The sequence below is a fragment of the Neopsephotus bourkii genome, unplaced genomic scaffold, assembly GCF_033783945.1.
Source record: "Neopsephotus bourkii isolate Nb327-2 ecotype Australia unplaced genomic scaffold, CSIRO-AGI_Nbou_v1 NB_107, whole genome shotgun sequence".
Taxonomy (NCBI): domain Eukaryota; kingdom Metazoa; phylum Chordata; class Aves; order Psittaciformes; family Psittacidae; genus Neopsephotus; species Neopsephotus bourkii.
Genome location: NW_026900624.1, coordinates 5,699,308 through 5,726,060, shown reverse-complemented (window position 1 = coordinate 5,726,060; position 26,753 = coordinate 5,699,308). Strand labels below are relative to the sequence as shown.

At 39.1% G+C, this 26,753-nt stretch overlaps 1 protein-coding gene across 5 annotated transcripts in view; it reads right to left on the bottom strand.

The window, feature by feature from the left end:
- Window positions 1–8,916: 8,916 nt before the first annotated feature.
- Window positions 8,917–26,753, bottom strand: part of WNT7B (Wnt family member 7B) — a 97,628-nt gene continuing 79,791 nt past the window's right edge. For all 5 annotated transcript variants that reach the window (XM_061358419.1, XM_061358410.1, XM_061358434.1 and 2 more), the window contains exons 3-4: window positions 23,300–23,571; window positions 8,917–12,213 (exon numbers count right to left, since the gene is read on the bottom strand). In XM_061358419.1, coding sequence (XP_061214403.1) covers window positions 11,734–12,213; window positions 23,300–23,571 — 752 coding nt within the window. In that variant the 3' untranslated portion in view covers window positions 8,917–11,733. The remainder of the gene's footprint in view (window positions 12,214–23,299; window positions 23,572–26,753) is intronic.

The window sequence follows — 26,753 nt, the reverse complement described above, 5'->3', positions numbered from 1 at the left end:
TTCAAATCGTCTCACTCTTATATTGATCTAATCTTTTCTTCAGTAATCAAAACTAATTTCACATCCCAAAGAAGCTTTGGAGGGGAGATCTGTGACCACAAAGAGTAACGTGAAACCACCCAGATGCAGATAAATTGCCATTCTCCCTCACTGCACAGAGAAATTGCATCCTAATAGTATAGCAATTACCTTGTTTCCATGGTGACGTGTGTGTATGAGAGAGAGCCATAAATAATGTTTTGATGTTTATAAACAATTTCATTTAGACTGAATTATACATACTGTTTGTATGCTAATATCCAGGATGCACTTCTAGTTATTTCACAGCATTCAAACAGCAAGCAGAAAGCTGAAAGTCCACATTTACATCCAAAGGGAAAACTACATGAGCTGAATTTATTTCCTTATTGTAATGTATACATGTACTAGAGAGAAAGCCTTAGAGAATTAACAGATTTTTTTTTTCTGCCCATCATCATTAGTCTACTGGGGTTTTGTCCCAGAATGTAAATGTCCCAGCAGGTAAAAAGGTGCAGACAAGGGTGCAGCTCTGAAGTGAAGGAGTAGTGTAGATAGCAACATGTTAGAGGCACGAAGGGAATTCCTCCTCCTTCCTTCTTCATGGCTGGGGAAGCACGGTTCACTTCTGCAGCTCCTTGGCCATCAGCCAGTGTGATTAAAACGCTGCACCCTACCTCGGTGTGCTTTAATTGCTGCCTACACACTTTGCGAGTGGTGTTTGTACTTGTTTAGCTTGGGACCTTTGATAGGCTTAGCAGCCAGGCTGGAAGAGGGAAGCAAACACAAGTGAACAATTTTATGTTAACAGACGGTAAGTGTTCGTACTGCATAACACCTGTGGGCAGACACGTAGACAGTGGTGGGTATGCCATTTAAACAGCAAAAGAGTGCCATTTACCCATTGTTTGGGAGTAAATGAAATACACTGCATTAAATTTGTTCCTTGGCAGCCATCCCAGTCAAACTGCCATGCTGGTTAGCTGTGGACGCCCCTGTATTTACATTAAAATAGTTTGGAAAAATTCGCCTTTATTCATGCCCTGAGTATGCAAACATGATCTCCTCAGCGTGAGTTGCAAGCAAGGCAGTGAGGTGTGCTGAAGGTTGGGCTTATGCCTCTCTGGCTCCTCAGCCCATGCCATGGCTGTTTGCTAGTTGCAGAGCAGCCTACCCAGGGCAGCAATCCCAGTCCAGTCCCCAGGGTGGATGGGATCTGCCTTTGATTTCCTGACACATGCCATCGCCAAAATGACACAAGTGGAATAATTTCTTTATCAGGTGGGGGGGGGGTGGGTGTTTATTTGTTCGCCTCTTGTTGTGACTCCACAACCCATGCTGAAGATGTGTAACAGCACACTGTCATGGAAGTGTGTTTATTTTGCACAGGTTTGTTGCTGGTCTTGGAAAGAAAGACACCAATGGCTTTTGATAAAGCATCAGGAAATCAACTATGACACCAGGCTTTCCAAATAACAGAGGCTAAATATTGTGGGATTCAGTAGCGAGCAGTGTTACCTGAGAATGTGCTTCAGCACCAACTGCATCTCTCTTAAATAATTTCTCCATTGCTTGCCCCCAGGTGTTCTCCTGAGCTGGTGACATGATAAGGAGAAATGAGCACACCAGTGCCACAGTGCTCGTTTTCCAGTTGTTTGAATGTAGCTCTCAAAGTTAAGTTCTGGAGATTTGCCTTCTGCCCTCTCCTCCCCCAGAGGATGCAGAAGTAGTCACTGCCCAATGGTGTGGTGAAGTCAAGCACTTTTCATGGCTGAAAATAACTCCAGACATAAATTGCCTATGATCTGATGAGTGGTACAAGTATAACTGTTTTGCAAATGGCTGTGGTGTTGTTAAAAAGCCTTCTAAGTCTGTGCATTGCTACACCTGGCATATGCTCCATGGCTTCCCAGGTTTGATTTGGTCTCCCTGACACGTCTGCTGTTACACCTGACCTCAGGATTGAGTTTTATGAAGGTTTTTTGGATGAAGAAAAAGGGGAGACTAGCTAGCCATTGGGCAGTATTTCAGAAATGAGATCTTAGGTCCACCCAGTAACATCATATTTTTCTGTGTAGGTTTTTTTTTTTTTTTTAATATTTCCACTGTCTTACAGAATTGCTCTTAACACCTTTTGGCTTTACATATTCACCTGAGAAGAAGATGATGGTACATTCCAGATTTGTTTGTTTCAGATGTCTGAACTTGGAAGAATGACATCTTACAATATATAGTGTACATCTGAGAAGGCTTAGAGAGACGAAAAAGAAGGAGCCGTCTTCTTTTGCAACTGAAATACAAAACACCATGATCACATGGTCAGGTTTTTTACCTGAGGTAGGAGGAAAGAAAGATTATGGGCATTACTCGAACAGAAATGTTCAAAAAGATAACATACTCCTTAAGCTAGGAGTAAAATTATTTTCTCATCACACACACACGCACACAAAAATGAACCCTGAAAACTATTCATGAATATGGATGTATGCAACCATGCCAGCCTCGTGATTGTTACAATTACATACTGAATAGGGCATGTGCCAAAATTATGGTTTGTCACAGACTTCATCGTTTCACTTCTTTCAATATTTTAATCTTTATGGGACTGCTTTTATGGTTTGTTTGGCTTTTTTCTTCTTCCTGGTGCTTCTGTTGAGTGTGTGAGCTATGTTATCAGTTTAAGACTAATCCTGAAAATCCCTTGTTGAGAGGTCTATTTTCAATAGCTGAATTACTGAAGGGTGGTAAAACATGGGAATTGTGCTAAAAGCAAAGCTTTAAAGCAAAACATGTTTCAGAATTTTCAGAAATGAAATGGGATGTTTAAGATGAGGTGTTCAATAGTCAGAGGGATTTAATAAGTTTTGAAGCTGGACTTAGAAAACCCTCTCATTTAGGTCACAGCATCCTCAAGTTTTGGTGGAAACCACGACCTTTGACAAGTTTCAGGCCAGGAGCTTGAGTACTGCTCCTTAAATTGATGTGTCTTACCCTGCAGTCATTCACGGTTGAAGGGTAAACTCAGTTCCCTTCTCTTTCAGCTGGAGACGATGGGAGCAGGCAAACACTTCAGTGCTCTGAAGCGCCAGCAGAAAGGCTTTCAGGACTGTGGCCAACACCCTCTACAAGCACTTTTTGGATCTGTCTCAGCTTGAGTAGACATTTGAACAGGCATCAGACTGTGAGGGAGTGTAGCTAACTAAAAAGCTGAAGTAGAGAAAGAAGCTTAAGTGAACCATCTAGGGAAAAGAGGCATCTCTTGAATGCAAAAGGTTTTAAACAGAAAACTGTCGGTAATGGTTTTAAAGGAGAGCAAATGCAGGTCCTTGGAAAAACATCTATTTGACTGGGTTTTGGTTTTGAGGTTTTTTTTAAAGATTTCTATATGTTCTCTTTGCTGGTGAGCAGTTAGTGATGGGGAGAAAATTTCAGGAGTACCTGAAAGTAAAAATTGTCAGTGCTGGTACTTTCACTAGATGTGTTTTACGTATACATGAATTTTTCATACAGAGTCAAAAACCTACAAAAATGGTTCAATAATTCATAATTATAATTTCAGCATTAAGTTTGCAAATACAGTCAAATCATAGGGTAGCACTACCAGGGATTGTTTATGGCTCATTGCTTCCTACTTCATATCTTTGGGACGAAAACTTGGTATTTACAGGGACCTTTAAAATGGAGATGCCTCTAGATGAGCAAATGGGTGCATTACATGCACTCAGGATTTTCTGTTTCATGAACCTGAAGACTAGAGAATCTGAGTATGAGTAAAGTCATTGGGAACCAGGAAACCTGGTGTCCTGACCTGATGCCTGTGTCCTTTTGCTATTACTTTTTTTTCTTATAAAATTAATTTGATAATTTTGTTGGCTACCACAGTGGCTATTTCTATTTCATGGAAACTTTTCAGTGCAGAATATATGGACTGTTGCAAAGCGTCTGGAGATGAATAGCACTGGGTGTATAAGTAGTCAGAATTGGTGTGGGTGGAAAAAATCCAGGATATTCTACTTCTGTAAAAAACCTTCAACCAGAATAAAAGAATCTTGTTCAGAGGCTTATACCAAGAATAAAATGTATTATCAATGCTTAGGAGTGGCTCTGTTTGACTAAGAAAATGCCATTAGAACCAAGTATTTATGACTAAACACACTTGAATAGAAAACATGCAGAGAAAACTCTTGGTAGTTCATTTGTCAAAAGCTGGCTGAACTGTAGCCCTGTAATAATTATGTACTGGATATCATAGGCAGAGAAGCTGGTGACCGCAAACTGACTTCCTCATTCCTTCTCCTTCCTCCAGGAGTGGTTTGGATTAGGTAGTCAGCTGAAACTTCCAAAGCACATATTTTCTTACCATGCTGCTGCAACTCATCTCCAGGTATTTCTTTCTTAGATTCCCACTAAATGCTTTTTATTTTTTCTACCCCTCTCTTTTGTCCATAAAATTAAAAGTTTATTAACGCATTGACCTAGTTAAGTGCTTCCTAAGTCCCTCTGCATGTATGCACACATACAAATGCACAGAGAGGAAAGCAACCTATGCACCAGGGAAAAAAAAAAGAAAGACAGCTGGGTATTGCTGAACCTAATCCAACAGTTCTCCGGTTCCTTGTCCTGAACAACAGATATTCTGTATCACCTAAAATTAACAAACAAAAGATTTTTTCCCACGCCATTATATATTTACATTAGTCTACTGTTCAAGCTTGGCATGTTGGCTTCCTAAGACTATTTGATCCCAGATGCAGCTCTGTGCCAGAATTGCTGGAACAAAATGCAGTGGGTGGACAAACCTGTCCTGCTGCATTGCTTCTACCCTTTTAAAAACAGAAAGCATTTATCTGACTCATTACTGTAAATGTACTAACAGAGCATACCGGTGATGATTTTCTGACTGAAAGTGCTGCGTCTGCTCAAAAGGTTAACATGGGTGCAAAGTAAGTGCATATCATGACACATTTGTTGATACCAGCCAGGGGCAAATATTAAGTAGCTTATCTTTTAAAGAGAGAGATAAGGAAGAAGGTTTGTGAGGTGCTTGCCAATAAATGTATATTCATCACAACACTCCTGTGCATTGCAGTAACAAGGGTGGGTAGAGCTAGTGATGACAGCCCCAGACTGAAAACCAGAACATCTGAGTTGTGGCCCTAACTCTTGATTTTTTTTTTCTACTAGGGCCTTTGGCAAGTGATTTAGAACTAAATTAGGCTGCCTCCTATTCCTGACTAGGTGAAGGAGGAAAAAGGTTTCACGTATCTCTACTTTCTCCCATTGCAAAATGAGAACTTTTCTTCTTTTCTTGGAGACCTACAAACAAAAAGACCTACAAATGAAAGAAAGAAGTACTATCAGGTGTTATTATGGTGCTGCTGACATAGTACATCTGGAAGGAAATGTGGAAAATTTGTATCCCTCTGTTTCGGTAAGAGGCCACAAAATCCACTCTCTTTGAAAAGGGAAATATTGAGGAGGGAAATTGCTCTGAATATCTGCCGTGTGTATTTTTCAGATATGCCAACACATATTTTTTTTAAATATATTTACATATATTTTTACATGTGTGTGGAAATACATGTGTGATAAGTGTTCAGTTTGGGATATATGATGCAATTTGAGGAGTGCTTTTTTTTCTTCTGTGTTGGTATGCTAATTTTTATGAGTACTGCTAAGTATATATTTCTTTATCTTTAAAGCATATAATACCTCAGAAAGGTGTTGAGACAAGTAACCATATTCTGTGTGATGGCTAGCACTACAGAAAATGCGTGACAGTTAAATTTCACTGCCCTTTTAGCAAGCCTAACCTGGAGGCTGAACTCAGCTTTAATGGCAGGGTGCAATCCATGCAGGTAATTGGGATTCAGCTGCTGCAAGAGCCTTTCGGCATAGCCTGATGAGCTGAACAGCAGCCTGGATGCACTCCAATGAAATAACTAAGGGAGCATTGCAGTGCACACCCGTTAGGATCCTTCACAACCAGTATCATAATACTATTAAACATTCACCATTCGGATTAGATTTCTCTGCACAGTGCATACATTAAGAGGAAGTCAAAATCATAAATAAGCTGCTTTGTAGGAAACTGCTTCATCAAATCACAGGATAATAGTCTGGCTTTTTAGAATTCTCTTTGAAATAATTTCTGTGGGGAAATAGTTCATGCATAAAATCAGGAGTTGGAGATCAGTTGGAAGAGACGAGAACAGGGTGGCAGTAAAAAGGAAAAGCAAAGCCAATTTCACTGACATAATGGAGTATCTATTCCACAATACATAAAATAATAGAGCTTGCAGTTAAAAAAAGGAGAAAAAAATAACTAAGGAAAATATAATTAGTGCCCAAGAGCAGCTGAGGCAGATGGTAGAGTGGAAATGGGATTTCGTTCACATGACACAATTTTTGGTACTTAATTTCAGTGGATAAATTATCCGGTGTGTCTCCCTGGGGTTTTTCTCCAGTTGAGAAGGAAAAGAGGTTCTGTCAGAGGTTATCTAATGCCTCCCCCAGAGCAAGTTTGCTCTCCCTATTGAGGAAGTCTAGAGAGGCTGTCAGCTTACTTAGCCTGTCTTTTGAGTTGAGTGGTGTGAATAGTCTTCAAAATGCCTTTGGTTTTCTTTTTACCCAAAGCTTGAGGGAATGCTCCTTTTCATTCTCAGCCACAGGAATTAAACAATAAGATCAAAATCTTGTAATCTCCTTGGGAATTCCTTTTAGTTGTGTGGGATCTAAAATGCTGGCTTTCCCCTACATTTCTGGGCAAATGAAGGCAGAGGCTAATCATATAGCTAACTTTCAATGCAAATATTTCCAATGTCTGTTGCAGTGTCATTTGTTTGGGATCGCCTATGAAACAAATGTGTTAATTGTTTTTAATACCTATGAATAAGTTTAATTGTCATTAAGCTGGTTCTGTATTGAACGTATGGTCTGTTTACAACGTGAATGAGAGGACCTGGCACTTTATTGTTCCAAATTTTTTGGCATTTCATAGTACCAACTTATGGAAAGGACCATTGTATGAAATGGAATCGCACTAGGGTGTCCAAATAGATAATACCTAGTCTATTGCTTTCAGTAAAAACAGCACAACTAAAGATTTTGAATTTACAGCAGTAGTATTCCCTCTGCTTCAGTGCTCTGTGCAACACCGTGCAAACAACAATCATGTATTGTGTGTAAACTGACGTCTTCATTCCTCACCAAACAAGTCTTTTAAAGCACATGGGCCTGTACTGCAAGAATGTGCAGGGCAAAAACACCCTGGATCTTTATTTAAAAAATGAGATGCAGATTTGAAATTTGCAACTTCATGTCCCCTGTCAGATAATGATCCCCTACAATTTCCTAATAGCAAGTATAACACCAAAATAATAATATAATAACAAATACTTGCCAGCCATTGGGCATGTTTGTTCTCCAATGAAACAGTCGGAATGTGTAGAGATGCAGATGAGAACTTTGGATTTGAGGGGAAAAGCTTTTGTGGGTTCAGCCTACAACAATGCTTGTTTTGCATGCAGAAGGTTTCTTACAATATCACAGTGTCATAAACTGAAATTGCTTACAATTTCCCCTGCTTTTCCAACTTTGATTTTTTTTTCCTTATACATGGTTTTAGCTGTGTATATCCTGCATCTCATTGTGGCAGTCACTCAGAGAGAAGAATATTGGGTCTTTACTATACTGTGGGAACTGTCATTGCAACAAAAGGTCTGGAAGATTGGAAAGGAAACGTGTAGTCATTCTGTCCAGTTATGAAAATCACTATGAATGCAAATTATCTGTAGCTTTATAGAAAGCATTTTCTGTGTTGAACATCAATTGTGCCTTCAATAGTGAAAGGCATATGTGCTATTTTCATGGGAAAGATGGTACAAGGGAAGGTCTTGATTTGTTATGTTCAGTATCACTTTGGGGTTTTGACCTTAAACTAAGAAAGAAATCCATGAAAATATGTTTAAAACTTTAAGTGACCTACTTGCAACATGCTTTAGGTTTGTTAAAACATTTACAAACCTTTGATGAATGTCATCTATTTTCCAGATATCATTATAGAAACAAATGTAATAGTACCATTTGCTATAAAAAATACTTCAGCTCTATTAACAAGTTTCCCATGATGTAATTAGAAAGAAGGTGTAGTGTTTTCTTTGGCATCCATGGATAAAATGCTGTACGTACTTATGCTGCTATAAACCCAGGCCAACTCAGTTAATTTTAATGAAGTTATTTTGGACTTAGTTCATGTGGAATTTGGCTATACCTTTATCTATAGTTGGATATCTTCCCTGAGGCAAATACAACAAAGGTTGTACATTTTTTTAGATTTCTTATAGGAAGACACTATTCTCAGTATCAAAGAGGTTGCTACTATTCTGATCAAGGTAAATGCTGTAAAATATTTCAGATACAGATTCAGGTAGGGTTTTCAGATGTGTCCATAACTTGCTTGAGTGAACTGGAACATGTGCAAGTGCTGAAGTCAGAGTCTTCAAGCTGCTCCTCTACGTCTCTTTCTTACTCGTCTCTGTTCACTAATTTGTTATGTGAGGTTCATGGATCAAGAACCATTTTGGTGTTGGATGCCACATTTTATGTCACAAAACATTTATGTTTTTCTCATTTGAGCCAGCCAAAGTCTCTGGTAATAGCAAGGTTGGTGGTGCTTGTGCCAATTTCTCTAGTACTACTGGTGTAGGTAGCTGACTTTGGACTGTGATACCAAACACAGTTCACTATTATTTCTCACAAAACACAAAAACTGCTTTGGACTTGAAATCTGCCCATCATTTGTCTTCCAGAGAAGCCTCCACACAAACAGCTTTTGCATAGAGCCTTGATGTTTTCTTTCTTTTTTCTAAATGAACGACAAACAAAAAGAAAGGGAACTAGAAGGGGAATAAAGTAAGTTTTAATGGACACACATTTTATCTTTTGTTTTCTGTTTCCCATAAAATATTAACATAGTAAACAAATTGATCTTTGCTCTTAAATTCTTTAATAATGTACAGTATTATGAGTTTTGTCATGGCTAAGATGTGGTTAAACCATGTTGTGTTGCTGGTTGCATTCAAACCTGTATTGTCACAGTTCTTTGACATCAAACTACATCTTTTAAAATAAAGTTGTGTGTAACCCACTTCTGTTCATAGACACCTTCATTAAGGTTGCCATTTGGGGGGGAATGTTTCAGTACATTAGTGGTAATGGTGTTTTCTGACCAAACCTGTTTTTTCCTGGGACAAAGTTTCAAGTCCATGCATTCCCATGGTCATCCCCTGCTTTGTGCCATACAGTACCCACACAAACAAAAATTGTATAGGGTGCTCTGAAACATTATATTCTAGACAGCTCATTGAATCGTAGCACTGTTATCATGGTATTTCAGTAGCTGACAAAGCTATTTGAAATAGGGGCATGTAAAAAAAAGAAAGTGTCACTTTGGTCCACTTTTCGGAGTGGTTGGTGTTATAATATATAACCTTTTTTTTTTTAACGCAGTGTAGTTCACAATAATTTAAAATACTCTATAGACATTTAAACGATATACAATAATATAACTTAATTGGATTCCTCAATTGTACTTAACAAATACTATTCTAATATATTTACAGTATCTAGTACCATAAGACTGTGCATTACTGTGCTTGGGAGCTTTATTTGCTTCCTGTCAAGAATGTAGTGAAAGTACAGGATATCACTACTGTTCAGCAACAATACCCATGAATCAAAGGGACTTAAAGTATATGAAGTGATCTAGCATTTTGGAGGGCCCCTGTTGACTTCTATGGGGTTGTTCACATCATGGTTGGCATTTAGAAACCAACAGCCACAATATAAAAAATGAGCTTTTCAACTTTGGATTGCTCCATGGCAGGCTCATCAAAGGGCTCTGATTTTCAGCAGGTAAGTGCTTAGGGTCAGAAAGGCAGGTCTTCATGAGTGTTTCAATGAAGGTCCCCAAGTATTTAGTTACCTTTGATAATGCAGGCCCATAAAATACGGAGGTAATCCTGGCTCATTCACATATCCAGCATAGGAGCTGGTGGAGCAGTAGCTCCATCGGCCCCTTGCCCCAAGGGCACCGTGTGGTGTGGCAAGTGCTCCCATGTCAGGTGGGGAGGGCCCATGGCTGTGCAGCCCCTGAATAAAAGTAATAAAATGAAACAAAATCTATAAATGCAGATATGCAGATGTTAGGAAATTTTTAATCCCATTTTTCAGAAAATCAGGTAGGGACCCTTGCTACAAGCAAACATTTATGTGCTTAAATGCACTGTGTTATAAGTGGGCATATCTGACTCTTGGGTTTACAAACACTAGATTTTACAGTAGTAAAATATCTGAGGACTTTCTTTAAATCTCTCATAGGGAAAAGGTGTGTAAATTAGAATTGAGTGCTGGTGTAAAAAGTCAGCTTCTTCCTTAACATTCATGTATTTACCATGGGGTATGTTATTTCCAACCTTTGAATAACGACAACACAGACTAACCCATATTTTAGCTTTCTCATGTTCATGAAACCACCACAGCTCACAGGTTGCAGCAACCTAGAGCTTAGCTACCATATTTTTATTAACTTCTCAGTTCATGCTGAGCATAAGTTATTTAAAGCTACTGGTAATATTAACTTTCAACCAGTAAAGGCAAAACACAATGCTTGAAAGATTCTGCCAGTGCGTTTAACAGCAAAGCAAAACCTTTGATATTTGTCGAAGCATGTCTTTGTATCCTAAAACTCCCTACAAGGAGGTGAGAGCAGGTGCTCCATGCCTCAAGCCTGAGTCTAAAAAGAGTCATTCCTAATCAGGAGGCAAGTGGGAAAAGTCTTTATCAAGCATTTGTAACCACAGTTTCGCATGATCTTTCTGCTCAATTCTGGTAATTGCTTAAGGCCTACAGTAATTGAACTCTAATAGTGGAGTGACAACAGATCAGTAGCATTGAAGAACTTAGGGAGAACCAAATACAAAAGTCATAAAGTCAGAGTTCCAATAAGTTTACATTTAGTACAGAATTAAGACATAGCTACCCGTTAGTGCTTAGAATTTTTTGATACTATTAAAAACATAAATAATTATTTCTAACATTCATTCAAAGAGTTCCAGTGTCACTGGCAGCTGATGTAATTTTGTGAATGTTATTTTTTCCAAACTGATAGTGGAGTATTTCCGCCATAGATTTTGTCTCCCTACCAGTTGTTTTCTTTTTACCTGCTTTCATAGAAATTTAGCATTTTGCAGCAAGCCTGCTGTGTTCTAGTCAGTGAAGATTTCATTTACTTTAAAAAAAAAAAAAAAGTCTTTATTTGCACAGGGCTTGGTGGTTTTGTTGTTGTAAAATAGGAGGAAGTGTCTTTTTCTTTTATATTTCATGGGAGCTGCAAAGCGATCATCTTCTCTGATATGTATAACTTAAAACACAAGAAAATCTGCAACACCCAGATTGTAGTTTTAAAAAAAAGTTTCATGTGTTTGTCAACATCACCTTAATCCTGTTGCCCTTGTTTCCAAAGCAGTTACAACAGCCAGCCACCAAAAATGCACCATCCTTTGAAGTGTAAGTAGTGGGGAGGGAGTGGTTGTTGTGATGGTGTTTGGGGTTCTTTTCCCAAAGAAGATTAGATGTGCAAAATGATGCTGTCATCGTTGGTTGTACTCCACTTTCTTCACTCATGGTGATTGGTTCTGTTTGCACATGACGCCATTATTTGCAGGTGAACACCTCTGTCCGCTCACTACACGTGTTGCACTTCACAAAGCAGCACCAGTGGAATTTGCAATTACATTGCCACACCTTGGTGTACTGGTGTGTGTTGTACCCTCTTCCACAGCACATCATGTCACACCCATCTGCATTGGGTGAGGTACGGTTGCAGAGTCGTCCCTGGGTACCGACACTCCCTGTGGAAGCATCTTCCTCACAGTAGTTGGGTGACTTTTCGATATACACTAAATCTGTTTCCATGGGTTTCTGGTAACTCTTAATCTGCTTGATCTTCAGGAAGGTTGGCTGTCTTAGTCTACTGGCTCGTACCACCTCCACTTGCACTGCAGCGTTGTATTTCTCTTTCAAAATGTATCCAATCTCCCTGAATTTAGGAAGTGTGGTCCAGCAGGTCTTAGTTGTACAGGAACCTGAAACTCCATGACACTTGCACTCTAATTTCATTCTCTCTTCAAGAACCTGTGTGTACAGACATTTGCATATTGTTACTGCAAGAAAATGATATTGCAAACTTGCCTAAATCTGTCTGTTAGTTCGTATAAATATTCATGACTGCTGGTTGAAATTTTTTTGAATGCATGCTTACAGATCTTCTCAGCACCAAGCAGAATGCTTATAACACATTTTGTTTTACATGGTGCCTGGTTGGAAATGCAGTGTTTTATCATTTTGTTAGAAAACGTTTTCATTCTGTTTCCAAACATTGGACAATGTTTACTTAAATTTCAGAAGACGTGTCTTTACAGCCAAAGTAACTCATAAGACTGCAGTGACTTAAAAAAAAAACACACTTCAAACCATTTTCATTTTGAAAACAGGAAAAAAATGTTTTCTTAAGTGATTCAGAATATTTAATCTTAATTGCTTTCAGTAATGCTCAAAAGGCATTTAAAAAAATTGAGCAGTTTTAATATCACAGCTTTAACATATACTGTGTGACTGAATAGGCATTTGTGTTCACTGCTTAATGAAAAATGTTGCCTATACTGGCAGTGGCAATACCTATTAACTATTCAACCCACAGAGCATACCATCCCCTTTAAAACAGCACTCTTTGCAACATCTACCTGACTATCATGCAAGGGTTCAGATATTTTTTACGCTGAAGCAGTGACTGTGCAACATTAGAGGATAAATCTACTAAAGGGTCCTGCTCAGCTGTAAGCTGAAAAGAAATGGGAGCATTTATTGCTATTGATAGAGCAGGTTGATCTCAAGGAGGTTAATCCAGCATCAGATGTTCCCTAGAAGGGACCCAAACTGTTGGGTGCTCAGGATCATGCTCCACCTCCTGCTTCTGCTTCAGCCAAGCTGTGTTATGGCTGGTGCATCCCTCCTTCCCTGGGCACGGGTGTATGCCTGGGGAAAGACAGGCAGATGCACTCCCACTCCCTGTGCATGGTAGAGGGGAAACCAGCCTAGTGGAAGCGCCTTTCTGGTTTTTTGCCCTTGTGCTACCACTGAAGCCTGACCATAATTACATCCACAGTCATCATTAGCTTATGAAAATCAAGGCCTAAGAACAAAGCAAACTGATCTTTCCCCTTTGCAATGGGATGCTAACAAAGAAATATGAGCTACCGAGCTTGTCTTAAAGCATTACTGATGCTGCAGACCATCTCCTGCAGTGGTTTCATTGCAGATCCCAGAACATGACTGAAATGGGCAAAGGATAAAAGGGCCGAAATCTGAGTACAATGGCATAATGAAGTAGAAGGGAGCAAAAAATGCTTACTGCTTAAGAAACTGGCCTTAAAATAAAAGCTGTACAGATCTGGTTATCCCTGCAAATAGAGGGCACCCTCCTGAGTTGTTCGAGTTTCACTTAAATTGTACATTTTGTTTTTTCCCCAGCTTCTGGGGTTTCAATATTAAAGAGAATATTTGGTTTTAATTCTCCCTTGCCAACATACACTAGCAAGTACAAGACAACTGAGCATCCTTTTCAATACCTTACACCTTCTGGAACCACAGGTTTTTCCCAGGTCAAGGTCAAGTTAACCTATCAGAGACAGAAAATTTGATTTCCAGGAAGGTTTACCAGGTTAAAGAAGTTCCTATAGCTGCAACTACTCTAGAAAAGAAAATGCAGCATTTCAGTATCAATGAATAGAGGAATGCCCTGTGAAAAACTCCAGCATCTTTTTGGTGTCTCCATGGTCTCCTCTATTTCTACTTTCTGCCTGTGCAAAAGGACGTGATTTTTCAAAGACCCACAGACAAGATTCCAATCCTGTTCCACAAAACGGGGTTAATATATTCTATTGGTATTTAGATGTGCATGTAGAGAGGTATAAAAGTGTTTGTAAGATTTGCTTGATATTGCTGAAATATGTTTTTTTTTAAACTAGCCTGTTTCTACAGCTTTCTCAACCACTAGTCAACATTCAGTTGCAGCCACAAGAATTGCAGCAAAATCCGTAACAAAAGGTAGATGGAGGCAACATTTTCTACACCTTCGCCAAATAGTACTAAGATCTAAGGACTTCCAGGAACGCATTCCCAATGGGATAGGTTTGCCACATCTGATTCATGCTCCTCTTTTCCCCAAGTAGTAAATCTTGGTGGAAAGTAATGTTTTGTCATGTTCTGTGTGTATTTTTTATGTCTGTTATTTGGTTGAAAAGGCCAAGTCAGTAACTTGCTCAGAGAGTGGGAGGAGGTGAAGCTTGTGAGACTCCTTATTCTTGTGTGGGTTCAACACACTGGACACTGTTCCAAGGAGCCTTCATCTCTATCATTGATGTGCTTCCCTAGTACAACAGAAAATATCTTTGTTCCTGACAGACAAAGATATCAACCATTCTGGTGTTGTAGGGATATCTTTGTATACGTACATTTATATACGGATGTGTGTGTGTATGTTTGTCTCTGTGTGCGAATTTGGTTGAGATGCTGCCATTTATACACAGCACTGCCTGGCATCCTCTGTAGTACAATGTCCAGCAACTTTATCCTAAGCCGTGATTTCTCTTTTTGGTTTTGTCTTTCTGAAGGTCCAGTTTCATGAGTGATTTTGCTGTACAGAAATCTGATTTCACTGCTGTATTTTTTCAAAGGTTCCCACTGTTTATGATAGTGGAAGAACTTGCAAATGCAAGCCACACAGTCTCACAAAAAGCAGAAGTTTCAAGAAGTATTAATTCATGATCTTGAAGCTGATCTCTTCAGGTTTTTTTTATTTTTTTGGAGGCTTCTCTCATGAATGTGGAATGCTTGGGGTTACAACACTGAGCACAGGCCCAATCATCAGGTAGTTAAATTCCTGAATGCTATAATTTGTGTGCCCACAGTCAGCTGTGGGTATAAAATTGTGCCCAAAAACTTGGAGGTCAGGGAATACAAGGCCCAAACTAAGCAGATTCTAAGCAACTTTTTTCTCTCTTTCCACCCAGATGCAGTGGAGTATTCCAGTTGCCAACAAGCCAGCATGGTCTGACTTTCACAGAGGTATGTCTGTCTGCGTGGTATCTTGAGCAGCTTCCCACTTGAAGCGAGGTGCCACTCAAACTAGCAAAGGTGCCAGGGTTTGTCCCTGTTAGCTCAATGCTGTGAATGAAGAGCAGATAACATTTTTCTTCCTCAACTTCCCTCCTGCTCTATTCTCCTCAGCAAAATTCCCATCAAAGCTTTGACCCTGAGCCTTAAAGGTATTTATTTACTCAAATCTAATATCTTATGCCAAGGTAGGTGCCTGATTAAAGATTGAAAATCATTAGCTCATGCAACTCACTCTCTCAGTGGTTTCATTTGTCATATGTCAGTGCCTCATATCTAATCTTGAAAGGTTTACAGCAAGATCTACCTCCCAGAGCAAATTCCCATCGCTGGACTCTACTGCTTCAGACTAATGGTAGGAACATTCCTTAAGTCCCTTTTCCACACACAGGCCCATTCCCACCCCAGTATGATCTTGCCAAGCAAAATTTTCTAACTACTGCTACTTTGTTCAATGAATTGTGAAATATAATGTTAAAGCTTTCTTATCCCACATATTTTTATACCTATATAAATCATACACTGAAAATGCAATTTGAGGGTTGTCCACTGCCAGTTAAGTAGAAAAAGACTAGCAAAGGCTGAAATAAAACAAAACGATACTCATGAAAAGAAATTCATCCTTTCAAGTTCCATATCTAGACCCAACTGCATAACATCAGATACAGTTTCTGTACATATTAAAAATCCTATCTGGATAAAATATGCAGAAACAATAGTAACATTTTGTGTGTGTGTGTTTTGGCTTGCCTTTTCTGGTTTGTGTTTTCCTTAGTGGAAATGCACAGTTTTGGACCAGATGTTGAATGTAACAAAATCCATATTACTTTTTGACTGCAGCATCAAAAAGAAATAGAAAACTTCATTTTCCCTCCATCAAATATGTAAGTGATCAATTTTTGTTTTGGGTAATAACAATAACAAAAGAGATGGATCCTGGTCACAGGATGTCACCACCCCTTAGATACTCATGCAGTTGCAGCCATGAGAGCTGATGGCTTGCCGATGATGATGTGTAGGCACTGGGTAACCTTAATCTCAGTGCAGACTAGGGTCCACGACTGCTGACAAAATGCTGAGCTCATGGACCAATTTGGGAAACAAAGTTGGGTTTTTTGGGTTTGTTTTTTTAACTCCGATAGCCAGGGGTATAACTAACATTAGCAGGGTGCAATGCCACTCCAATACAAATGTCCTGAAAATATTCTTCATTAATAGCAGCTCACAGAGCCCAAAATTGAGCAGTTCATGCCATGACTCTTTGTGCTGTGCCCAGCCCCGTAAAGAGAAAACATGCAGCCAGCAGGAAATGGGTGCTTCAGCTGACATATTTTTCTTTCTGCTCCTCTGTGAGGTTGTTCCATCAAGCATCAAAACAGTATTTATACTTTGTGGGATGGGAGATGAGAAACTGAGTTACTGTTTTCTGAGCCTCTTTTCACATCCCTGTTTTTTATTTAGTTTTATGGGAGCAGGGAGCCTCTGCTTTGCAGCAGGTCAGTATCCATCCACAGCATGAGATTTTTTTTTTCCTGACGCTGACCAGAGCTCAGCAGGGCTGTGGACCCCCTGAGCCACAAGAGGAATCAGTTCACCTCCTCCTGCCCTTCACCTGCCTCCCTAAGTAAGGCGCTCTTTCCCATAATATACACTTTAAATGCATTAAAATAAAACAAACTGAAGAATGCCCACTGCTCTCTACCTAAGTTCTCCTCTCAGCTTGCAATAAAATCATCCTTCTGAGATGAAATTCCTTATTAGTATGAAGATGGGCTATAGAGCCTAACTCATCTGTGCCTCTTTCCTCTGCCTATCTTCCAGAAGAAGATAAAATAGCTGCTAAATTTGACCAATAATCTACTGCAATTGGTTAAAACTTTCTGAATTATATTTTTGCAGTGAATCGCAAAGAACCCAAAAATCTTGAGAAGCAGTCTTCACTTCACCCCCAAAACAAGTGTGACTGCAGTATTTCACTGTCTTTTCTGGGGAATTTGCTGTGAAACTTGAAGGTAAAAGTTTAAATATCATCTTAAAGGGTTAAAAGTATTTCATTGATGGTTTTATTCTGTCAGCCTTTATAAAGATGTCAGGTTTGCAAGGGTGCAGTGATTTTTTTACTAGGTGGATGATATGTGTCTTGCACACATTGCATTGTATGCATGGGCATGTGCATTTTTAGAATAAAACCATTTAGCAAGTCCTAAAATATTCGGCTATTCCCCTCCTCTAATTTTAAAGCAAAATGTTAAAAAAGTAGGATAGTACCAGATGTAGCTTCTGGCAGTCAGTGTTAAGGGTGTGTTTCTGGAAGAAAAAAATAAGCTAGTAAATCCAGCCCAACTGGAAGCAAGAGAACTATCCTCATGAGATTTTGAGCCAAAGCTTGCATGTTCAGGACATATGGATAAGCATTAGCTATCCATCTAACCCACCCAAGCTGTAACACCAAACTTTTTGAAATTGGATTTATATCTGTCTGCAAATCAATTTAAGTGGGAAAGTGGAAAGTATGCTATGAAGTAGAACTATCAAAAGCTTTTCTTTCATGAGTGCTCTCACAAGGGATGTGCAGTGAATTAGTTTCTGTCTTTCAGAGAAAGAAACTTTCAGCGAATGATGGACTTAGGCCTGTGAAACCTGGAAAGTCACATTCTTTAAATCACTGAAATGACTTAGGAAACAAAGTCACATTTTTAAGAATATTTTAGACTTCTAGGAGCATAAACTTAGCTGGCTTTTACTTTTGAAACTGGGATTCAGCCTCCACAGTGAATTTGAGCATTTTATCCAGTCTTTTCATGAACATCGCTTTCAATCTTTGTGACCTGTTGGGTGACAGTGAGGCCAGGCTGCAATGTATTAGGTCATGCTGTGCATCTTGCAGAAGTGACTTTATTAATTTAAATATTTTATGGGGAGTGAAATGAGCCAACACTTTCTTATATATTTTATGCACAGACAATGCATGTATAAATATGTAAAATATGCATAAATATATATATATACACACACTCTACATATATGCATGTGGGTGTGGGTGTGTATATATATATATATATGTTTAATGAACAGTGACCAACAGGTCACCTCATTACCTGCCCTACAGCCAAAACATGTCAGCAAAAAAACCCTTCCCAGTACCACAGTCCTGCGGCACCAGGAACTGTGAGAAGAAGCCATGGCTTAGATGGAAATGTTGTCCCAAATAACTGAATAATCTCTTCCAAAGAGACTCTGAATATTTTCTTTTTTTTTTTTTTTTTTTTGTCCCTACACTCTTAATTGTTTCAAATGTAAAATAAAATATCATCTTCCAGGCATTCCAAAAAAACAAGAAAAACCCATCAACATTACAAAGAAATAAATATTGGGATGATACCAGTCTGAATTGCTGGCAGTCAGTGTAATGGGTGTGTTTCTGAAAGGGAAAGAAATAGGCCAGATTTTTCTCTGCATAACCGCAGTCATTGTCTATCATAAGAGCATAATTGATTGATAATCTGTTAGAAACATTTCTTTTTTTTCTTTTTGGTAAAAGCTGTGATCTGCTACCAATTTGTCAGCTTGTTCTTTTAGCTGCCCTCTTAGAAACAAACAAACAAACAGAAAACCCCTTATTTATAATTGAGATTCCCCATGACAGCTGGTCATTGTTTTGAAGCTTTCAACAAAAAGTTAAGATTAATGGTGTGCATTCCCAGATGTTACTCTTTCTAAGTTCATTTATCCCAGAATAAAGATGCTTGTTTCTAAAAATACATGGTGGAAAGCTGTCTCATAAAACAGCATCAAAGCTTACTTGGTTTTGTTGGTATTTAATTTTTCATTACTCTATCAAAGTTTTGCCCACAGGTCTCTCTGTAAACATTCAGATTTGCAGCATGCCATTCTTTCAGTCACATTTGCATTAGACTTACACTAGTCTCCCTTTGGGGGCTTGTTTTCATTTACCACACTTTTACTTTCCATCCTGAATCGTAGTGGACATTTAAAAACTGGTGGTGAAGTCAGCTGCTTTGGTCTTTTACACAGCATGGCGCTGTTTTGCCACAAACCATAAATCTTCCATCAGTAGCATCGCATGTCACCAGGAATCACTAAGCATTAATTTCTTCCAAATGGCACCAAGGGCAAGTTTATTATTTTGTTACTGGTGCTATTCATTACAAATTCATTACGAACTTCACAAACTTGCCATTAGCTGAAACAATTTATAGAAATGCAATACAGAGCCATTAGGGGATGCAATGCAAAGCAATTAAAAGATCCATTCTTTCCACAGTCATCAGAAATTCCCTGAAAAGCCTAAATATTGTCTTTTTTTCCAGGAAGGTACTTTATCAGTGTTGTGCTGAGAATCTCAGCCAGAGAATCAAGTTAAAGGCCCCCCAGAACTATTTGCCCCCTCATATGTTTGCAAGGTTTGTGCAATTATTTATTCAGTATGCTTTTTTTTCCTCAAAGACAAATTCCTCAGAACTCTATTTTTAACAACAGTGAAGTACCAGCAGGCCAGCTTTTAAAATAATTCATATGAGAGCAAAACATTATAGTCACTGCTATAGTTACAAATGCCTCTGACTCCCAGGCATGTTTGGGACAAGTGCTGGGGGATATTGAGGGTGGGCAAGATTCCTGTGCTGGCACATGCAAAAGTCCATGCAATGGCATAAGAGGTGCACATGCACCAGGTTTTGCTCTGGGAGCAAAACTGGTGGCCAGAATCATGGATAATGATCCTAGCAATGATTTTCTGGCCACCTGGTAGAGATCTAGTGAGGTCATCAAGGGCTTTCCACTGACTTCAGAGCTAGCTGAAAATAACTGTAAGTGGGTTTGGGAGTTCTTTGTATCCTTTTTTCCTCATGTTTTTGTCTTAGGAGGTTCTGGGATTTAGAGAAAAAGCTATTATAAAGATAGCATATTTATGGGCTAACTACTGTTGTTCTTACCCTAAATCAAAAAGCCAATTTGGTAAGACTGAATAAGAACCGTGAGCCTTAACATTACAGATATAAATGTAATTCTTTTTTAGTAGTTCAAGTGCTGTGAAATCTCTTTAGGAAGCTAAAAAATGCATATATTTCCTTTACTGTCCTGGCATTCCTGCCTTAATGTTGAAAAGATTAGTTGAGAACTTCTGAAGCAACAAAGATGGAAAAAAAAATAAATAATAATTTTGAGTTGCTTATGGTTTCCTTCTTATTTTTTATTCTTAACCATAACAAGAGAAAAATATCCTTACTTTTACCATTAATAATAGCAGTTATGAACCAGAAGCTTGGTTCCAAACTGTTTCCAAATTTTAAAAGAAGTTGCATGCAGGTCAGCAGCATGGTACTTACAGTCTTACTCAGGGAGGTACAAGCTTTTCCTGGCTGTGTTTTAGGATTTTTGGAAGGGAAAGGGAAGAAAAATGGAGGTTTAGTATTGAGATTCAGAAAGTCTCCAGACATAACCGCAGTTATTTCTGACTTGAGTGTCAGAATGACAATCACACACAAGCAAATCTCCTAGTTTCAGATTTTGCATCAGGCTCACAATCCAAACCATGCTTGTCCTGGACCCTCAAAACTGTCAAATTTAGGTGGGCATAGGTCAGATTTCAAGTTTGCCTGGATTCTTGGGAGGGACATGTGAGTTCACAGTGAAATTGCATAAAACTCTGTGGCTGCTTTTGCAAAGGTCCAACTCTGAAACAGAGAAAACATATCCTAACTTCCAGAGTTCTGTTCTAACCTTAATTTTCAGTCATTTTCAAATTCAGAATGTCTTATTTATACAAATAGCAGATGATCTCAGATGAACCAAAATCACTAAGTATTATATACAGTACAACTTTGCGTATTCATTTCATGGGAATGTATGTCATAACACCAACATTATTTCCAAACATGACCCCCAAACCATCTTTTATGTGAGCACATTCCTTGGTATTCGATGGATTGTGCTTAAAAACAAAAAGCTACACAAAATTCTTTCAGTCATCCTTAGCTTTTGAAAGTGACCGGATGCATCAATGATTATAGTCAAGACAAATAACTACTGAAAAATGCCGACGAAAAAAAAGTGGGTAAATTCCTTAATGGTATCTATAAAAAAAATGTATTGGGAAAACCCCCACCTATATTGCCAGTATTTACAAACCTCTTTACTCCTGTCTCAAAAACATGAAAGAGAGTGTTATCATTTGGTTTTGTAAGAGCACTTGTCAAAAAAAAAGTTTTTGGAAATGTTGAAAGAAATGCATTTGCATTAATGCTGCTACAAGAAATATCTGTAAAAGCAGACACTTCTTTGGTTTGCTTATGTCCCCCTGCTTATGAAATTCTGATGAAAAGTAAAAATATAATTTCTTTAATAAGAATCAGCAATGTGGTCTAGTGGTTACTGGGCTATATTTAGAACGGAGGGACCTAGGATCAGTATCTGGCTCATAGAGAGCTGCCTTCTGTCCTTGGGCAACGGACTTCACTGTTCTCCATCTGTGTATGCACTTTTGCTCTTTTGTCCCTCTTTCACATCTTAACTGTAACCTATTACAACTATGACATATGCACCAGCATCTCTGTGGGGGTGGCACAATGCCCACTACAGAAGTTTAAGCAGGATTAATAATGCATCTGGCAGTAATAAATGCTGCCTTGCAAGTTTAACATGTGGCTTCCATCTTCTTTTGCATCCAAACACAATTCATGATGCTGAGGTGAAACACTTAGGCTAAGAGAAGTGGCCAGACCTGGAGCTGGTCTTCCAAGCTTCTGGTCTTCCAACCAACTGTGGTAGCAAGTTGGTTGCTTCCAACCAACTACACCTGTGGTAGCAAGCTTTGGAAAAAAAAGATTGTGCCTCTCTTAAGGATGTTTTTCTGTCTGGCTCTTCAGTCAGCTGTCTGAAGACCTTGGTATCAACCATCATTCAAGTGTTAATCCTGTCTCTACACTTGAGATTATGCCCCATAACTGGTCTCTTTCATCATGTTGTGTTTATGTAGTACCTTCATCCCAATGAATAATTGTCCATACATCACCTTCAGTTTCAGTGCAGAGCCAACTGAACCCCTCAGGAGGTTTTGTTGCATGGACTGAGTGTTAAAATACAGGCAGTAAGATACTTGTACTACTTCAACCAGTTCAACCATGAATTGTACCATTTCAGGCATCTCTGCCCACCTCAGTGGCTAGTGCTCAGTGTAGGACTGAAAGCACACACTGTTTTAGAGAAGAAAAATTCAGTCCAACTTTGGGGGCTAGGTGTGAAGGAGTGGTATGTGGGAGTCTTCTACAACACTGGAGGGTAGAAGCAGCATTTATTTACCGGGGGGGGGAAATACTTTGAAAGGTATAGTAAAATCTCTCGTGAGGTAGGTATATATTAGGCAGAAATATTTGCTATACTTTTTAAAGGGGAAGCTTTGGGGATTGTTATCCAATGGACATAAATCAGCATAGCTCCACAATGTTTATTGTTTCCGCTGCAAGCACCTCAGTTATGGTTGCAGATACAGAACTGTTTTTTCTTCCAAAGGGACACTTACGCAGACATTTGTAGCTTGCCAGTGAGAAACTTGACAGTTGTGCATTTGTTATGAAGTGTGTATTTCTTTAGAGCTGTGGTCAAAGAAGTGTTTTGTTTTGAATGGAATAAATAGCTTCAAGTGCTGTGGGAGTTCAGCAATGCAGGCACAGTCCTGTCACATCACAAGCCCTGGCACTCTCTTGCTAGGTTTTTGCAAACGAGATGAAAAGCAAAGTTTTATCATTATGCCAAACAGCTCCAGCAAAGCACTCTCTGTTATGGGTGGGACTGGAAAGAAGGCTTAGGAAGCAGAATCATTTAGGACAGCATCTATAATACATGGCCAGCTTGGAATAAAAAAAACAGCAACAGAATGTAAACATTAGATGCCGTCAGGTAACTTGATGTGGGTGTGGGATAACAGCAGAGAGAGGGGTAAGTTCTGAGGGATTGCCTCCTGCCACCAAGCCAGCCTCCCCCCATCCTCCAGCACATGTTTCCCCATCCCTTCTCCTTTCTGGAATACCTTTCTTCCAGCCTCATTGTTGTGCAAGTTCATCAGCCTCCGTGCATTCTTTTTGATTTCTCGGGCATCAACAAACCTCCGGGAGAACTCAATGCCATATCTGATATCCGCAGAGCAGCCTCCCCACTTCCAGCCCTCCTCTTGGTTGTAGTAGCCCTGTTTCTCTCGGTCACAGCCACAATTGCTGAGGTTGCCCTGGCTGCAGGCGGCCGTGACAGCATGTGCAACGCCAGCAGCAGTAATGGCATAGGTGAACGCAGCTTCCCTGCTTCCTGTGGAGAGAAGCCAAAAGCTGATGGGTTGGCAGAAAAGCAGCACGCACTTACTAAAAAACAATACACACATTATCTACAGCAATGGTGTCAGGCAGTAATGTGAAGAGGGCATTACTACTAAGTGCGTATTTTTCATTCTTACTGAATTGCATACATATTTAAAATGCTTGGTGCAACTGGGGCATATTACCACAGGCAAGCACAAGCCACCTGATGGTCCCACCTAACCCCCTTTGCCAGAGGGGAATTTGGCAATGAGTCTGGACAGTGGTGAGGTGGAGCAACATGATTTGTTTTTACACTGTCTAGTCAGGTTTGCAAACTGAACCTTAAGTATTTCACATGCATAATAAGTGAGTCACTGGTGGCAATGCTCACTGGAAAGCAGGAGGTACCTCTAACTGTTTGCACTGCATGGAAAAAGAAAAGCAGTCAGACAACATTAAAAAAGACCAGACCCTTTCAAATGTGCAAGAGGGCTTGGACAGAGGGAAAGATTATTAATCCGCCTTTATAAATCCTCCAGTAACATCCATTAATGATGCTGTATGAAAATTATTGCAAAAGATGCCTATAAAGAAAACAGCTGGGTAGGTTTTGTTTTCTTTCAAGCTACAGTAGAGGCTACTGTTTTCCCTTGCTGACTTCTCTTGCATATTAGTTTTGCTGTAATGACCCTTCTCCACTCCCACTCTAACTCAAACCTCTGCATTACCTTGGCTATCGAACATGCAAGAATTATGGAAGTCCTGTGGCAGCTTTATCTCCTGTCCAAAGCAAGTGAGATACTCTCACGAAAGCACAGTCTTAGAAAAAAAAAAAATTAGTCTTTTTAGGGATTTTTTTCTTTTTTTTTTTTTTTTTTCGCTATAATCCACTACTTGTCAAGTTTCCTCACTCATTCCCAATTCCATTTTATAGTGGTTGATACTGAGCATATGAAGGAAGGTAAATAAGCCCCCTTTCTTTACTAGACACTGGTTGACCGAGTTGCCTGCGGGGTGCACAAAAGCAAGGAGATACAGAGGCTGAGCAATTGAAAGGGATGCTGTAGTCCACTCCTGCCCTCATGTGAGACTACACTCTGTCACTGACTTAACACAGGGCTGGATCATGGCCTTTGGTGTTTTGCTGTTCCTATTTATACCATTTCACTACAAGTTCCCTTCTCAGTGCTATCATCATTTTCCTCTGTGTGTTTATCTGGTGATAAACAGACAATCTTGTAATACTGGAGCCAAAGAATAACTGTAAAGAATTTGAGAAAATTGCTGAAATGCCTTAATGACCACACACAGAGCTTTAACATCATTAATGGATCTGGGAAGGAAAATAAAGAACAAATTTTCAAGAGGAGGGAAAAAAAAGCATAAACCAAAACAACTCAAAAGCTATTTCTAATTTTTTATTTTAAGATTCACAGATATCATAACTATTCTGGAATGACCAGTGCACAGTGTTGGGGGTTTATATTCTTTTCATATATATATATTTATGGTTTATATTTCTTATTTTCATAGATAGCTTCCTGAAAGGTTACACCCCTGCCGGATATGAGAACGATCCTACAAGAAACAATCATAAACTGTTTTTTGGCACCATATACTTGTTTCTCCAAAGCAATAAAAACCTAAACTTAAGGTAAGAGAAAAACAAAAGGGTGCTGTGTTCTTCAGGTACCAAGAAAGTTAAACTGACTTGTGTATTATTTAAGCACATCACGCAATAGAAGGACTGACTTTGCTTTCAGACACAGAAGTGTTTTGTTGGGGTGTACGATGTGTGTAGTCTGGTTCAGTGGTTCCCAAATCGTGGTCCGCAGAACACTGGTGGTCCAGGAGGCCACGGTGAAGGGTTCACAGCTAATCCACAGAGCCATATTAAACACTGTTTTTAATAGTGTTTTCAATTAAAAGTTTGATGATAATGATGTCTGGTGGTCCACGAGAAATTCTGAGGCTTGAGAGCAATCCAAAAAAGTTTGGGAACCACTGTTCTAGTTTCTAGTGTGCTCTCTAAAAACATATATCGATATTGACTCCTCTTTACCCAGCAACTGAAGTCAAATCTAGGACCCATGTTTTAACATGTATATCCTGTTGTCTTGAAGGGTTTCTTTCTTCATCTTGTTTTTTGGTTTGGTTTGATTTTTAATCTATTCTTCATCTATAAATCAAAATATCAGAAATAGGAGATGTAATAGAAACTATACATACTGATATGTTTCCTTTTCTTCAGGATGAGGGTAAACGAGAATGCAAAATCAGACCCAGGAAAATTTTTGTTCAGACACCTTTGAAACACATGTAGAATGGCTTATAAACAAGCAGAAATATATTCCTGTCAGGAAACGTAGCAGCTGTGACCTACAGTTCTGTAGATTTACTCAGAGATTAGCCAGAGAGTGGTTGGTTACATTTTATGTTTCAGCTCAATATATTCCACATGTATCCACAGTAGAAGGTAAGCCGTTTTATCATCCCACTGTATCTGTGACCTGTCAATGAGTTTTCACACTGTGCTTGCCTTGATGAGTTTTGTAAAACCAAAGAACATCCTGTCTTTATCTTCCTTTTGCCCCCCCCCCTCCCCCCCTTGTTCCCATTATACCCCTGATTACCTTCAGGAATAGAGGAAAACATCTTTCTTTCACCCACTAGAGAGCTATAGTAGTGATGAAATTATCTCAACTCATGGGATAATATCAAATGGAAACCATATTGACTCAAGAGATTATTCTGTTTCAATGCAGCTCTAAAATAAGTAGGGCTCAGAAATAGGAACTGGCTGAAAATCAGATTCTTTTTGCAAGCTAAGTTGTCCTGCTAAGTATTAAGGGGGGGGTTGCTTTAGGTTTTTTAACTAAAGGATGTTCCAAAACTTCCCTTGAACTTCAGTGTAACCATTACCTCAGCAGTTCTCTAAAGTCGTGGGATCAGTAGAGCCTATCAGAAAACACTGAAGGAGGGAGGGAGGGAGTGGAACCTCTGTGCTCAAATAATGTGTCTGCTGTACACAAAGCTTTCCATTAGCATGTCATCACTTGGAATCAGTTCTAAGCAAGTCTTTGTTAGGCATCTAAAAATATTTAAGTAATGATTACTGTGATACCTGAATGAAGAACAATAATCTCATTTTATGGAATTTTCTGAGATTTCAAAAATATTCTTGTTCTGCAA